Source organism: Taeniopygia guttata, chromosome 4 (assembly GCF_048771995.1).
Source record: "Taeniopygia guttata chromosome 4, bTaeGut7.mat, whole genome shotgun sequence".
In the NCBI taxonomy this organism is placed as follows: Eukaryota; Metazoa; Chordata; class Aves; order Passeriformes; family Estrildidae; genus Taeniopygia; species Taeniopygia guttata.
The window spans coordinates 43,803,682-43,818,270 of NC_133028.1; the positions used below are offsets into that span (position 1 = coordinate 43,803,682).

General features: G+C 37.1%; 1 protein-coding gene across 1 annotated transcript in view; it reads left to right on the forward strand.

Annotated features, from left to right (window-relative positions):
• Positions 1-14,589, forward strand: part of TNKS (tankyrase) — a 129,158-nt gene that overhangs the window by 85,590 nt on the left and 28,979 nt on the right. Inside the window, exons 7-11 of the mRNA XM_030271537.4 lie at positions 2,833-2,899; positions 3,327-3,513; positions 5,483-5,604; positions 8,084-8,175; positions 8,268-8,346. Of these exons, the coding sequence (XP_030127397.4) occupies positions 2,833-2,899; positions 3,327-3,513; positions 5,483-5,604; positions 8,084-8,175; positions 8,268-8,346 (547 nt within the window). The remainder of the gene's footprint in view (positions 1-2,832; positions 2,900-3,326; positions 3,514-5,482; positions 5,605-8,083; positions 8,176-8,267; positions 8,347-14,589) is intronic.

Consider the following 14,589-nt stretch of genomic DNA (forward strand, 5'->3'; position numbering starts at 1 on the left):
ATGATATTTGCTTCCAAAATCTGAGTATGCTTCAGATTAGTTGCGATTGCACTTGTTTTAAGGCTTCTTTTACACCTTTAATTTTTTTTTTTCCAACTTTGAGCTTTACTCCCATTCACAGACTACTTGTTAAAATTATGGACTAACAACATTATTTTTGGAAAGGCAATGGGGAGAAAATACAAGGACTTTGTAAAAGTTGTGTATTGAAAAACTTCTCTATGGTCTCATTATCCTGTTTCACATATAAGGATGTAATTCCAAGTAACATCAATAATGCTCATGTGCTCACAACTAGTGGTCGTCATAGATCTATCTTCATTGAAGCTGACAGCAAAAATAAAGATACAGTAGAGGCTAAACTATTCTATTTTTGCATTAAGGGTGGTTGTTAATGTAAGATCAGCAAAGTGCACAGCAGTCAGAAATCTGAAATGATAAATCTAAAATCTGTGCATTGTTCTCAGCCATACATTTCTGATCTCTAAAATGATGATTTTCATGATTGTTAGGCATAGTCCTAACATGGTAGAAATTCGAGCCCTAGTTAAAAGCATACGTTTTATATTCAGAATCCATAGAAGTAAGATATGTGTGTGTGCTGTCTTCAGCATCAAATCTGAGGAACTTCCTGTATTTTCATTTTCTGGTGAGTCCAGCCTAGTGTTAGAAGAGATTTTAAATTTTCATAGCTTCTTTCCATTTTTCCCTTTCTCTCCAAAACAGTCCTAAGTGTATTTAAACTTTTAAAGTTTCACCAATTGTAGCTCTTTGATCTGTCCATTTACCCCAATGGCTTTTTTAACAATATTGTTGTTAAATGCATAATGACATATTATGTAAGCCAAAAAACCAGAAATACACCCAAAAAGGCCACACAAAAACCACAGAAAACCAAAACACACCACAACCCCCCCAAAAAATGAAAACACAACAAAACACCTTCCTCACGCTCCTCAAAAAAACCCCACAAAGAATAAATCACAAAAGTCCTACAGTAAAGCTCCATATAATATCTATTTAGGTAGATCCAGCATTATTTAAGCAAGTTGAAGGACTTTTGTACCTTTAAAAAATTTCAGCATCAGTTGGTAGAAAATTCCAGTGTAGATGCTGTAACGAGTTTTCAATAATTTGCTTGGAATGTGTGAGAGGTAGTGAAGTTAAACTTGAACTTGCGGCTGGAGCAGGAGAGGAAGGAAAGCAAACAAAGAAAGGAAAACCTTTCAATACTTAATCTGTACTGAACTTTAAAACAACCCAAGCATATTTAGAAACATCTAACATCCTAGTAAGCTCCCACTTTTTGTTTTAGTGGCACCACACATTTCAAAGCAGTCTGGTGTTTTGTTTTACCTTGCTGTTTCTTATTTATACATAATTTATAAGTAAATAGGCTATGAATAACTGTCTCTTTTCATTTAAGGAGCTAAATTAGGCTACATTGATTTTATAGAACTCTTAGGTTCTCTTCAATGGAGTCAATTCGGAGAAAGTGCTTAGGAATTGTTCTGTATTTTCTAAATGGCCACCATTTCCAGTTACTCCCAAGGAGAAGCCTAGGCTAGGAAGCAGCTCTTTCTCCACTGGTCTTTCCTTTCCCTTAGGAAAGGATCCCTTAAGGGAGGGGATGCTGCAGAAGTGGCCAGGTGCATTGCTGCAGGATTGTCCTTGCTGACAGGCCTTGGAGCTCTCAGTCCTCTGAGATGACCATCATTTTGGATGGGGGCAGGTTTTTTGAGTGCTCTGTGGAATGGGTCGTCTCTCTCTGACTCACACATGCACCCATAAGTTGTAATTAAGAAAAGTAATGATAGACAAATTTTCCCCAAATTTTCCTCTCCTGTGACAAATGTGTTGCTGCTTCTGAGAGCAATCACCTTAAAATTAAGTTTATTTAATTGCTGTCTACTACTTGCTGTCCTAATTATCTCCAAGTTGTTTTTGCAGTCCTGGGAAATGCCCCCTGTATTTTTCATAGGTATTATGGGGTTAATTATGGTTTTCATGTATTATGTGTACTGATCTGTTGAGCCATAACTAGCCTGTCACGCTTGGCTTGAATTAAACTCGTTTTGTCTTCTGCAGTAATTACCCATCTCACATCTCCTTTTCAATGCAGGACTTTTATTACATCTTGTGCTTGTGACTAAATCCCTGTTATTTACTTTGCTTGTGTCATTTTTAAGTATGGCCTGCAGTAATATAACACTACAAAAATTACAGGGACTCTCTTAGAAGTATCTTGAACAGTTAAATAGGTTGTACTGTAAAAATGGAGGAAAATCAGGTCATTCCACACTCTAGAGCAGCAATTTGAGTCTGCTTTCTATGGATATTTGTACATTGTCATAAGATACCCAGGAGTTTAGTTGGAGTTATCTGGGGACTTTAACCTTTCACATAACATTTTAAACAGGAGTTCCTATTTAGGCAGAAGCAGAACACCGTTGAGGAAATTGAATGTGGAATGGGACTTTTCCCCCTCCTTAATAGCTTCAAGAAAGATCACATCAAAGCCAGCTAATGCTAGTCTTAATGGTAGATTAAATATCTGTGGCCTGTTAAAGCAGAAAAAAACCGCCACAACAAAAAAAAACCCTTCGAAAACCAAGCAACAAACCCCCTAGTTTTAATGCCACTCTTAAATAATGTGTTGTTTGGGGAAGTCAGATTTTCTCATTAGATTGTAAATCCTAATTTTTAAATGCTTAACTTCTTAAAATATTTTACCTTTAATTTTATCTTTTTATCCCAGTAGGGAGAGAATTGTTCCTCCTTTAAAAATGCTGCTTAAAAAAAAATTGTTATTTGCCTTCTTCTTCCATGCAGTGGTCTTGTGCCTCTTCATAACGCCTGTTCCTATGGACACTATGAGGTTACAGAGCTGCTGCTTAAGGTAAGCAGAAGGATGGAAAGTAGTAACTGTTGATTTAGATGTGTTAGATGAATTGTTTATATTAGAGTTGAAAAGTAAGATTTTTTTCTTCCTGATAATAACAGTTTTCAAACATCATATTGTCATTTCAGAAGCCTGCAACTGTAGGTCTTTGAAACAGTATATGTGTTTTTTTCTTGATCTAATTTCTTTGGACTGATAATAGAGTTGAATCTTTCTGTTCAAAAATCAGCTCACATAAAAATTCCAATTATTTTTCGCAGATTCAACGTATTTTGGTGTATGCTGGTATTTTTAATTAATTTTGTGTGTGTGTGTTCATACATGAGTGATTTGAACCAATTTTTATAATAAAATAAAAATTTGTAAGCTTTTTAGTTGTTGAAAATGATTTCTTCCTAATCCAAGGCTTTTTTTGCTGTGCTAGCATGGTGCCTGCGTGAATGCTATGGACCTCTGGCAATTCACCCCGTTGCACGAGGCTGCTTCCAAGAACCGTGTGGAGGTCTGCTCCCTCCTGCTGAGCCACGGCGCCGATCCCACCTTGGTCAACTGCCACGGCAAGAGCGCGGTTGACATGGCTCCAACGCCTGAGCTCAGGGAGAGGCTGACCTGTAAGTGCTTCCAGACTGAAAACACTTGGTGGTGGGTGGAAAGGGATGCTTTCCTTCCAGGCCACCTTCCTCAAGCTTCAGAAGTGAGCACAAAGCAGCAGAGCAGCTGCAGCTGTGCGTGCACTTTGAAGTGCACAGGTACCTCTGATACGTCGTTGGTCATACTGCCTGGTTTTCTGAAGCTTAGAATTATTAAGGCACTGCTGAATCAGTGACCTCAGGGGTTTTTTATGTTTAAGTCCAGTTCAGCCACATAGGAGCCTCTATATTGAGGCTCTGTATTGCATTTAGAAACTTACTGAAGGTAGGTAGCTTTGGTGTGCAACCTTGGGGATGGAAATTCCATCACTTTCTTTTGCAGCAATCCTTATGCTGTTTACAAACCAATATTTCATCTCTAATTTTAATTTGTATGCCTTTGCTTTCCTTCTTTGAGGGATTTGTTTTCTGACTTTTATAAAATGCAAAAGATAATTAAATGAGACATATATGGAAATAGAGCATTATGAAGTTACAGAAAACTTCTTGAGAATTAGAATCTCAATTATAAATAAGTTTTTTGTTTTATCTCTCACCTTTCCAGTATAGCAGAAGCCCCCAGACACTAATAATGTGATCCTGCACTATTCACAATCACAACTAGTCAGGTTTTAGTCTAGCCACTATTCTTTGCAGGGGAAGATGGCAAGATCATGTGCATCAGAAAGCTTTGGTCTAGAAGAAAAGAGGAGGGCATTAGTATCTTTTAGATACTTCTCTACTCTGAGTCCTGGGCTATAGCTTCTGGCTATGAGGAAGTTTAATGTAGAATTTATTTAAGTTAACAAGCAAAAAAATTCAATTTAAACTTCAGTTTATTTGTGTATATAGAGTTCTTCAAGAGCAATGAAGGAAGATTCATGTCCATTAATATCCACTGAAATTTGTAAACAAATGTGAACATTATGTCAAATTTGACAGTATCTTGATGGGATAGCTTGTATTTGTATCCCAAAATATCATGTTTTTGTGTTCTTGAGCTATTTCGTCTTATACTTGGGGAATAAAGTTACATTATATTTGTTATTTCAAGATTTATTTGCATTTGTGCTTTGACTAGTGCTTTGCTGAAAAAGAACTTTAAACCAGACATTAAAACAAAGGTGGGAGAAGAAAGCCCCTACGTTACCAAACCTAGGATTTCAAGGTTACTTATGAAACAAAAATATTTATATTTTTACTGAAATTGAGGTATTTTTTCTATTTCCCAGGCTCAGAGAAATTTTTTCTAACCTGCCTTTTGTCTGAACATTTTGAGAGAAACACTTCTTTTTAAATTCGTAGTTATTTAAAACTGAACTAGTTGCTGAGCTAAACAAGATTTGGAAATAATGAAATTAGTGATCTGTACTTGTAGAGATATACCTGCTATCAAAACTTGTTTCATCTTTGTAGCAGACTTGCCTTCAAATGGTTAGCCAGTTAGTTTTCTTTAAGACCCATAGTTTAGTATTTTATATTTAAATTTTGTATATGTATTATTGTTGGTTTTGATGTTATTTATAATTTTATAGAAATTATATATACTTAATATACTTTACATTGAAGTATTTGTCCTGCAAATACAATGAAGTTTTTAAAAACAACTGTAATGCTTTATTTTCTTAAGAATAGCTCATAGCATTGTGCTTATTTGAGCACAGACATGGGTAATGTAGAGGTCACGTATACATTTAATGTCCAGTGGATGGAAGATAAAAGGGAGAAAAGCTATAAGGATTTAACTCAAGGAATAGCTTCCCCTATCCTTTAGCATATCCCTTTGATTTCAGCAAAGCTTCTTTCATGTTCTGTGTCCCAGGTCAGCTGCCACTTGAAGACATGCAGAAGCACTCCTCTTTCCTCTTACTGAGTATAGCTGTCTTTCTGCAATAACATTTATAAATGTGACATTTTGCTGAATATTAAATGTGTCTTTTTCCTCTAACAGATGAATTCAAAGGACACTCTCTACTCCAAGCAGCCAGAGAAGCAGACCTAGCCAAAGTGAAAAAGACACTTGCTTTGGAGATCATTAATTTTAAGCAGCCACAGTCGCATGAGACTGCACTGGTGAGATTATAGAGTCAATCCATTTGTTTCATGATAAATGTGCTGGGAGCCTGGAGTCAAGGAGTTTTATTTCTGCACTATGAAAATACATTCATCATCTGAGATAGAGAATTTGACATTGAACACTTTCTATACTTAAATAAAATCACCATTATAGAAAAAACATCATATAATTTATCACTTTTTTCCTTCCTTCTGGTAGATTACAGAAGTCCAGCCACTCTTCACCTTTTCATTTTTCTCTTCTCTTGCATTTTTTCCTATAAACCTCTTGTTTTGTTGGACTGTTGCTGTGGTTTTTTATGGGGTTACATTTTATTTCAGTAGCCCAGTGTTTCCTTCATGTTTTATGTGAGCAAACTTGGATTCCAAATTTTTTTTCATAGGATATGTAAAATTGTGGTGAAAATAGGTGTATATCATGGAGTCTTCCAGGTTTAGAATAGTACTGACAATGTCAGTACTGACAATGACATTAGCTACAGAAACAGGGCTCCTTTGAGACTTTCCTGGTATTATCCTGCTCTTATTTAATTGTTTAAAGAAGCAGTGGGAGCAAAGAGCACAGCCAGTATCCCAGATGTAGTGAAAACTTTGAAGCTGAGACTGATGGTATTATTAAAACCAGTATAGTTATGATATTTTATTCCAATGGAACATTTTCTTCCCAGTGGCAGGTCTCAGCTGCAGGCATGCAACTGCATATTTAGTATTGGAAACATTGTGATCAGAACATTGTGTGTTGGGTACCAAGCATCCATATGCTCTGTTTCTTCTGTGGAGGACTCAGCATCCTCGCCTGAAGCTAAAAGTGTGATAGAGAATAGAGGTTTATAGGCTGAATGTGAGGACAGTATGAAATTTGGGATTATGTTATCCTTTTCTTTCTGAGTGTATCAACTCTCACTATGTGGCATCTCTTCAGCTGTATAATGATCACTTCTTAGTCCTCTGATGTTCTTTGCTCTTTTCTGCCTGCTGATTCTGCAGAGACAGCTGGACCAAATGGAATATTTTAGTTCTATAGATGTATTTGGTTCACTATTCACTAAGTTCTTGACTGTGATTTTTCAGTTTTTGGCTGCTATGCATGAGATTTCCAAATTGTCACCAGTCCAAATGAAAGGGTTTAGCTTCCAGGATCAGATGAGGTTATGTGTAATCTAACTGAGCTATTTCTGCCCTAAGCATGACAACATTTTCCATGGGCCACTGGGGTCTCTGTTGTATTAGCCAAAAGGCCAAAGCAAGCACCTCACATAGGTTTTAGTGATGCTATGAGGTTTGGCAATACTTCAGCATTTGTATGTTTTAGGGCTTGTTTATCATTTAAACAGGAAATAGAGACAGGACATTATCTGCAAAGCCTTAAAAATGCTGCCTCACTTCACAGCAACAGTTGATCTTAATGGTTATTTAGAAAGCTTGCCTTTGCAAAATTTGGATGTGCCCTGCTGATTAACAGCAGCATAGAAGCTGGAGTCAAAGGTATTTCATAATGAAGGCTGAAACTGGACAAAAGATGGTTATTGGTGCTAGTACTTCCTATTAAGCATTGGTTTTGGGGTTTGTCTAATTGTAAAGGCTATTGTTTTGCTATTCTAAAGTTAGAGAACTCTTCCAGGAGACTTTCTACCTTTTATGGGTTACTGGTTTAAAATGTGGGTAAAGATATAAACAGAAAAATCCAAAAGTTTCTCCTATTTCTCATAGTCTGCTATCTTGAGATGTCCAAACTTGAAATAAGCATTTCTGGACTTGATTTTAAAGCTGGGTATTCAATCTTATCTGGAACCATGCTGGTAATTCCAGGCTTCAGGAATGCATTGATAGGGCTACTGTTGAGAAGCCAACAGATGCCAGCCACATTTAGGACATTAGTACATCTAGCAAAGGGCTGTGTAGTCCCACAAGGGCAGGCATGAGCATTGAGAAGCCCTGTGTTGAAGGCTGTGTCTTTCTCATAGCATGGGAAGAAAGATACTCTAAGAGAAATGTATTGTCTGCTTGCTTATTACACAATCTGTAGTTGGGTGTATGGCACAAATGGCCATTAACAAGGTCAGTACGCATTGGAACAGAAGAAGAACCAAAGCAACATTCTAGTCCTGTCAATTTGACAACTGAGCAGAGTCCTTATAGACCCCTTTGGAAACCCTCTGTAAAAAGTTAGGCTGTTTCAAACTCTTTGTTTTTCCCTCCTTTGTTCATTATGTGTCAGTTTTGTCCTGATAGCTGGTTAATGTAGTTGGGACCATACTGCTTATTTCCTAAGTGATAAATAGCTTTAAAATTAAAATTGTTTTTCTGCGTAGAATAATTTAACATTGATCACTAACCTGTATTTTGTTCAGTATGATGAATTCTGTTTGTAAATTTTGTAGTCTGTTTTTAGCAGAATAATTAGGGGATAGAGAAATGTATCTTTAAAGTTCTTTATTGTCTGTTGAAATATGCTTTATATTTACTTTTTTTGCAGCACTGTGCTGTTGCTGCCGTGCATCCGAAGAGGAAACAAGTTACAGAACTATTGCTCAGGAAAGGAGCAAATGTAAACGAGAAAAACAAAGAGTAGGTTTCTGAAATGTTTGAGTTTTCCAAAGGCCTCTGTCATACAAAGAATGTAAGAAACTAATACATCACTTTTTTTCCCCCCCCTCTAGTTTCATGACACCTTTACATGTTGCAGCTGAAAAAGCTCATAATGATGTCATGGAAGTTCTGCACAAACATGGAGCAAAGGTAAATGTACTTGCATGTATTTTATTTAAGACAAAAGGCAAGAAGAAGGGTTATGTTGATTATATGCCATGTAAGTTTTTGTGATAGTTGTTGCCTTTTATTCTATATGCTTTGTGCTTCTTGTGTGAACCTTGAAATGTGTTTTATCTGAAATAAGTATAGGATCCTCAGGAATCCGATTTGAAAATTACTTTTCTCCAAGTAACTGAATACAGGCTTTAGGAGCCTACCTTACTCATTTTTAATGAACCTTGATATATTTTCTAATAAATGTGGTTATCTCAGTTCCTCATGTTGCTTTCTCTTGTTGACTTGAAAATATTCAATGGCCGAGGGTAATAACAATGAGTTTAGTATCTTAATGCTGAGTATTCCTTAGCCCTTGCTTGCTTCTTATTCTCAGGGTTAGATTGTTTGGTTGTGCCCTTTAGCTGTTGATAGGTGCTGACCTAAGTAATTTGTGAGCTTGTGAACACATTGTTCAGCAAGTTACTCAACACAGAGGAAGGTATAACTGACTTTATTTAGAATGTTGTTTAACCATCTTTCAAAAGTGCTTCGGAGTGATCTTTCTACAAGTTTAGCAGCAAACTTAATATTCATGGTAATGATACATATCGCTACTTAATTTTCTCAGAAACTCTTCTTGATGGATACTTTCTTTGCATTGGCTAAAATATAAAAGATCTCCTTGTTTTTGCTTTGAATGGGGCTCAGATTATTCTTTATAACTCTTCCTTTCCATTCAGGAAACTAGAAATGAAGAGCTCATTGTTACCTGTTTATTACCTTATTGTTACCTGAATTATTACCTGTTATATTATGGTATTGTCTGTAATAGCGATCAAGTGTCGGTCCTGCTGTGATAGGAGTTATGAGTGATGTAGTTGTATGCACAGTTAAGTGTTTTTATTTTGAAACAATGAATTTTAATTTATAAGCCTGTATAAGAACTCACTGCCAGATTTCTTATTCACTTCCATAGTACTTTAATGGCATCATAAAATAGCTTAACAACAATTCCACAGCAGAGTTGATCGTATTTGAGAGTCTTAATGCAGTGGTGACTACTAAGTTTTGCCTAAGGGGGAAAGGAGGGCCAAAGTTCTTGATTATAATAATTAAAACTATTGGTTATTATTTTCCCAGATTCACTCTTAGTAGCATGCCTATGCACTGAAAGTAAAAAAAAATCATTTTGCTGTAGGAATAGATACCTCATTACTTTTATGGATCTGCTTTTGCACAGGAATTCAGTACTGATGGTATTTGGGTAGGCACTGAACTGGACATGCTGGAGTTTCAAATGTCCTGATACCAAAGTGCTAGCTGCTTTGAAATACAAGGAGCTTCTGTGTGCTGCTGCTGTACTCTCCTTATTTAAATTAGTGCTCCCTTGAAAATCTGTGTCAGTTGTAGTCAGGTTTAGGAGGAAGCTCAAAGATGGCATCCTTACTAGAATGGACCCATTCTGTTTTGTCAGTGGCACATTCTGATGATAGCTTATATTTCTTTGGTCTCCCGAAGCTGGGAATCCTAATCATGATCCATGAGTCACTTGTGAACTGATTAATGGTGCTGAGTGGTGCACAGTTATCAACAGAATGACACTGAGTGGTGTGTTCTGTCATTTATTCCATCAACAGTATGCAAATAGAGGTACACAGTGATCATTAAACCTTCTTCATTCATATCCCATATCTGGTGTTATTCTGAGGATAGGCCATTCACATTTATGATCTAGCAAAGCACTTAAGTGCATGGCAGGAGACCAATCAAAGTTAATATTAAGTGCATATTCCATAGTGCAGTGGATCAGCATTCAAAGTTTCTTAGCTGTAAAACAGTAAATCATGCACCCATGATTTTTAATGAGAGGTAGATCATTAAGGCTTTATGAGGCACTTTGTAGTTCCCAGATGGGATATGCTCAAGAGTATTAGTTAACTAGGCATATTTAATCACTCTAAAATGTTTGTCTTGCTTATATATTATCATTTGACCTCTTGCTCATGCTTTGACTGTGGGCATTCAGTTCATCAGATACTTTTGACATTGTGCTTTCTTTGTTTCTGACTGTTGCGACATGGCAGCTTTCATTCCTGAATCATGATACAGGTTTGGATGTTTTTTTTTTGTTGTGTGTTTGGAACACATGTTTTCTCTTTTTGTGTCTTAAATTTTAGTTACTTCATAAGATGTAATCAGATATATTAAGGTCTTTGACCATGTCTGGTTATATTTTTTACAAGAGAGGGTTCTCATGAGCTGGTAAATCTAGTTTCCCTGTGATAGCAGCCTTCCAGTGAAGATTCATTTGTCCTTTGAACTGCACCCTCCTGCTTTTAAAATACCTCTCTTATTTGATGCTTCCTTTAGTGAGGTGTTTGCATTGAACAAACTGATTCTTCTTAGCCTTTGTTTTGTTAGGCTAAAAACCTCAAACACCTAATCTTCCCTCATAAGAGAATGTTGCCTTTCTTGTTAGTCCTTATAACCCCTTCTCTTTACTAGCACCAGAGGAAATCTTGGAGTTCAGGCAACAAGAATAGACTTTACTCCACCACTGCCTTGCATGATGGCATTTCCATACGTCTGTTGTAAGTGCCTGACTGATGTGTAGTGGGATCATATTTGCCTTTTTAATTGATATGAGACAGTAGTACTCAGATCTTTTCTGAAATCTTGCAGTGCACAGAGAATCTTGATTTTGCTAATATTTTATATTTGTGCCCTTCAGCACAATTCTCCTGTGCCACAGTCATTAATGCAAATAGTAAAACAAATTATCCCATAACCAGACACCTTTCCCTTTTCCAAAATTTTCAGTTCTTCCATCAAACTCTATTTTTTCAATCTAAAATAAAATAAAAATTTCCACTGTGGTCTCTTACAAAATGCTTGCTGAAGTATGTATGGATGACACCTACAATGTAGAGTTCTTTCATTTCGCAGCCATTTCTTCTGTCAAATGAGAGGTACTGTTAAAGCCAGGTTTAATCCCCCTTCTGGAAACCACTGCTGATTACTGAGAGAGTAACAATTTGAAAAAGATGTGTAGTTAGAGCTTCAAAGAAAGCAGAACTAAAATACCATGAAAAAAGGCAGACAGCTGAGCCACAAATAAACCAGCAATAGTAGCTCTAGAAGACAATGTCATATAAAGTTCTGTAGATAGAAACTATTTGGGATTGTTTTAGCATTTTATAGGAAATTCTTCTGTTTTCATGAGGAGCAGCTGTGTCAGAAAAGTGAGTTCACATACAGTGAAGTTTGTATGTGTAGCTTTTTTTTGTTCTATGGAAAGGGCTAAAGCATGATAAAGACTGCTTTAGGGAATTTGAGATGGACACGGGATGGTTTGTGTCTTGGAGCTGGACTTAATTATCCATGATGTTATCACTGTGTAAATTTGCTGTTTGAAGTATGTTAGATGATAATAAACAGTGAAGGACTTCTTGAATAACATGTGCTTGATTGAGACTTATTTTACAGAAAGAACATCTGAGAACATCAATCTCTTTACTCTGGTGACCAGTGACACAACCTGAGGGAACAGCATGAAGCTGTGTCAGGGGCAGTTTAGGTTGGATATCAGGAAAAGGTTCTTCACCCAGAGGGTGTTTGGGCACTGGAACAGCTCCCCAGGGAAGTGGTCACAGCACCAAGCCTGACAGAGTTCAAGAAGTGTTTGGACAATGCTCTCTGGCACCTGGTGTGACTCTTGGGGTGTCCTGTGCAGACAGGACCATTGATGATCCTGATGGCTCTCTTCCAACTCAGGATATTCTGTGATTTGTATTGGCAAGAATTAACCTACTGGCAAGCAATTAGCAATAAATTGCTTTTTTGGTGTGTCTTGCTGGCCCTTACTGACAGGACAGACTAGGTTCCTAATTTGAGCTGTGAAGAAGTCCTTGTGCACATTAGTTGCACATCAGCATGTTATGTCTAATCAACACACATTTCATGGAAGATATTTTCATTAGCTTGGTACTTGAGTCTGGAGAAGTTGACTGTCAATTTAAAGAACAGGTGAGAAACCTTGGGATTTCTTAGACTTGTCTTCAAGAATGTTGATCATAAATATTTGTGGCTTTTAATGCCAGTTTTCCCTTGTTTGCCTGCCCTGTTTGTGTGAGACAGCATTTCACACCACTGCTTATTTGATGTGGAATATTCTCAAAGTACCATATGAAAAATAAAAGCAGAGCATCTTCAAAGAATCCTCAAACATAAACAATTTTTATTAGACCCGTAATCAAATCTTCAGATGCCATGATTTTATCTTTGAAGATGATCAAAATATTTAATTTAAAAAATAATTTGAAAGTGGTGAACTAATAAAAAAGTGCATTTCATCCTGTTTTGTTGTATTTCTAGATAGTTGAATATTTCAAATGACTAGGTTGTTGCCCAGATTTATAGACGCATGGGAAATTAATGTGTTCAGAAAGACACTCAGCTTTCTAGCAGTGCAGAAGTAAAGGATTAGAATATTTTCTGAACTGGAAGGATTGTTGGAAAGGAAGACCTGCAAGCATGGGAGTTCAATAGTATCTTGGGCAAGTGCAGAGACGATGATGAATACTCTTTAATTATTATATGCCTCTCTTCTGCAAGATAAAATGAACCTTTATAAGGTCATGTCAGAGAGATAGTGTCCCTATTCATGATGGTAGCAGAAATTAATTCATTCTGCTCTGCTGGGAGGATCTTGCTTTATGCATCTTTGCATAATGCAGTTGTTTCTGTGCATTGGAGTAGCATGTTGCCAGCCTTTCGAGATCATGGATTTGCAAATGTTCACCATCTATCTAGACCCACACAATAAACTGAAATGTTTTTGAATAACCTTGTTTTGCAACACATTCACTTCCAGCATTTCAGGGAGAGCTATGAGTATCTCAGGGAACTGTAAGAATTGAAAAATTAAATTGCCTTCCAGAAATGTAGCAGATTCTAGACTATGATGGTTAACAACATAAAGAACTGTGTGGTCTGTTGTGATTGACTGGTTCAACTTTTCTCACTGCTTACGCATCCAAACATCCTAACCTTAATCTTAAGCTTTTATGCAGAAGAGATAATTGTGGAACATCTGACTGAATCCTATAGGAGCTTTCAGAGTAAAACTGACCCTTTTTTCCCCTGCTTCTTTCTGCTGACTGAGCTTGAAATTGTCACCAATGCTGCTTCACTCCTGTGTTTATTGTTAGACAATGTCCTGGTTTAGGGTGAATTTTGGGGGAGACCTCCACGCTTCTCTCTCCCCTGCTTCGCTCTCTGAACCAATCGTAAAGGTGCAAAAGGGCTAAACAAATGAATGGGGATACAAGCATCATAAAGTCACCCCAGGACAGACAAAAAGGCACAAGACATACTGCAAGCTTGTCTTCAGAATTAATACAGGAGGAGAGCAGTTAGAGCACTTGCATTGCAGGAAATGATACTGTGATACGGAGCTGCTGGCAGAGCACAAGTTTCACATGTGATTTTTGGAATGTACATCTTTGAGAAAGATTTCACAGAGAAAATCGCAGTGCTTGGAAGCTGTTGCTTTTTGTGCTGCTGTTTGTAGTGTCAAGGAGCAGGAGGGATATTTAGGACATTTGATCTTGATAGAAAGGTGATATGATTATGAAGTGTTGCAAAAAATGTTTCCTGAACAGATCTGAGCTGTTGAGCTGCCACAAGTGCCTGGCAACCAAGGGAATATTGCCGTAACTGTGTACACTGCTCCAAGAGAGCAGCAGTGAGGGAAGGGGAAATCTCACTAGTGTCTGATGATATGTGACCGTTTCCATTTCTCTACTGTGTCTGTTCAGGATGGACAAAAGGAAATTAAGGGGGAGAGAGGAGAGAACAGAAGGAAGTCTGCATTGGGTAGTACTGAACGGATCAGTATCTTTCTCTGAAACCACTTATTTAAAAACTCTTTTCAATTGATAACTGTATTCTGCCTTTATGTTGCATTTTAAGCAATGAAATGACTGCTTCCTTGCTAAAAGGTGAAGAAATTGGATCCAGAGCCAGTGTGCTGTGGAATAAAACTGTCAAACCTGTCATTTTTAACTCCTTGCAGAAAACTTGTGTGTAAGATAATTCAGAGCTACAGTTTTCTAATTTCAGACTGCCTATAAAGGGGACCAAATTTCTATTTATCTTTTTTTTAGTAAGTGCAGCTGGAACAATGTGGCTACTCAGGGCACAGTTAAAGCAGTACACATTATGTATTTCACA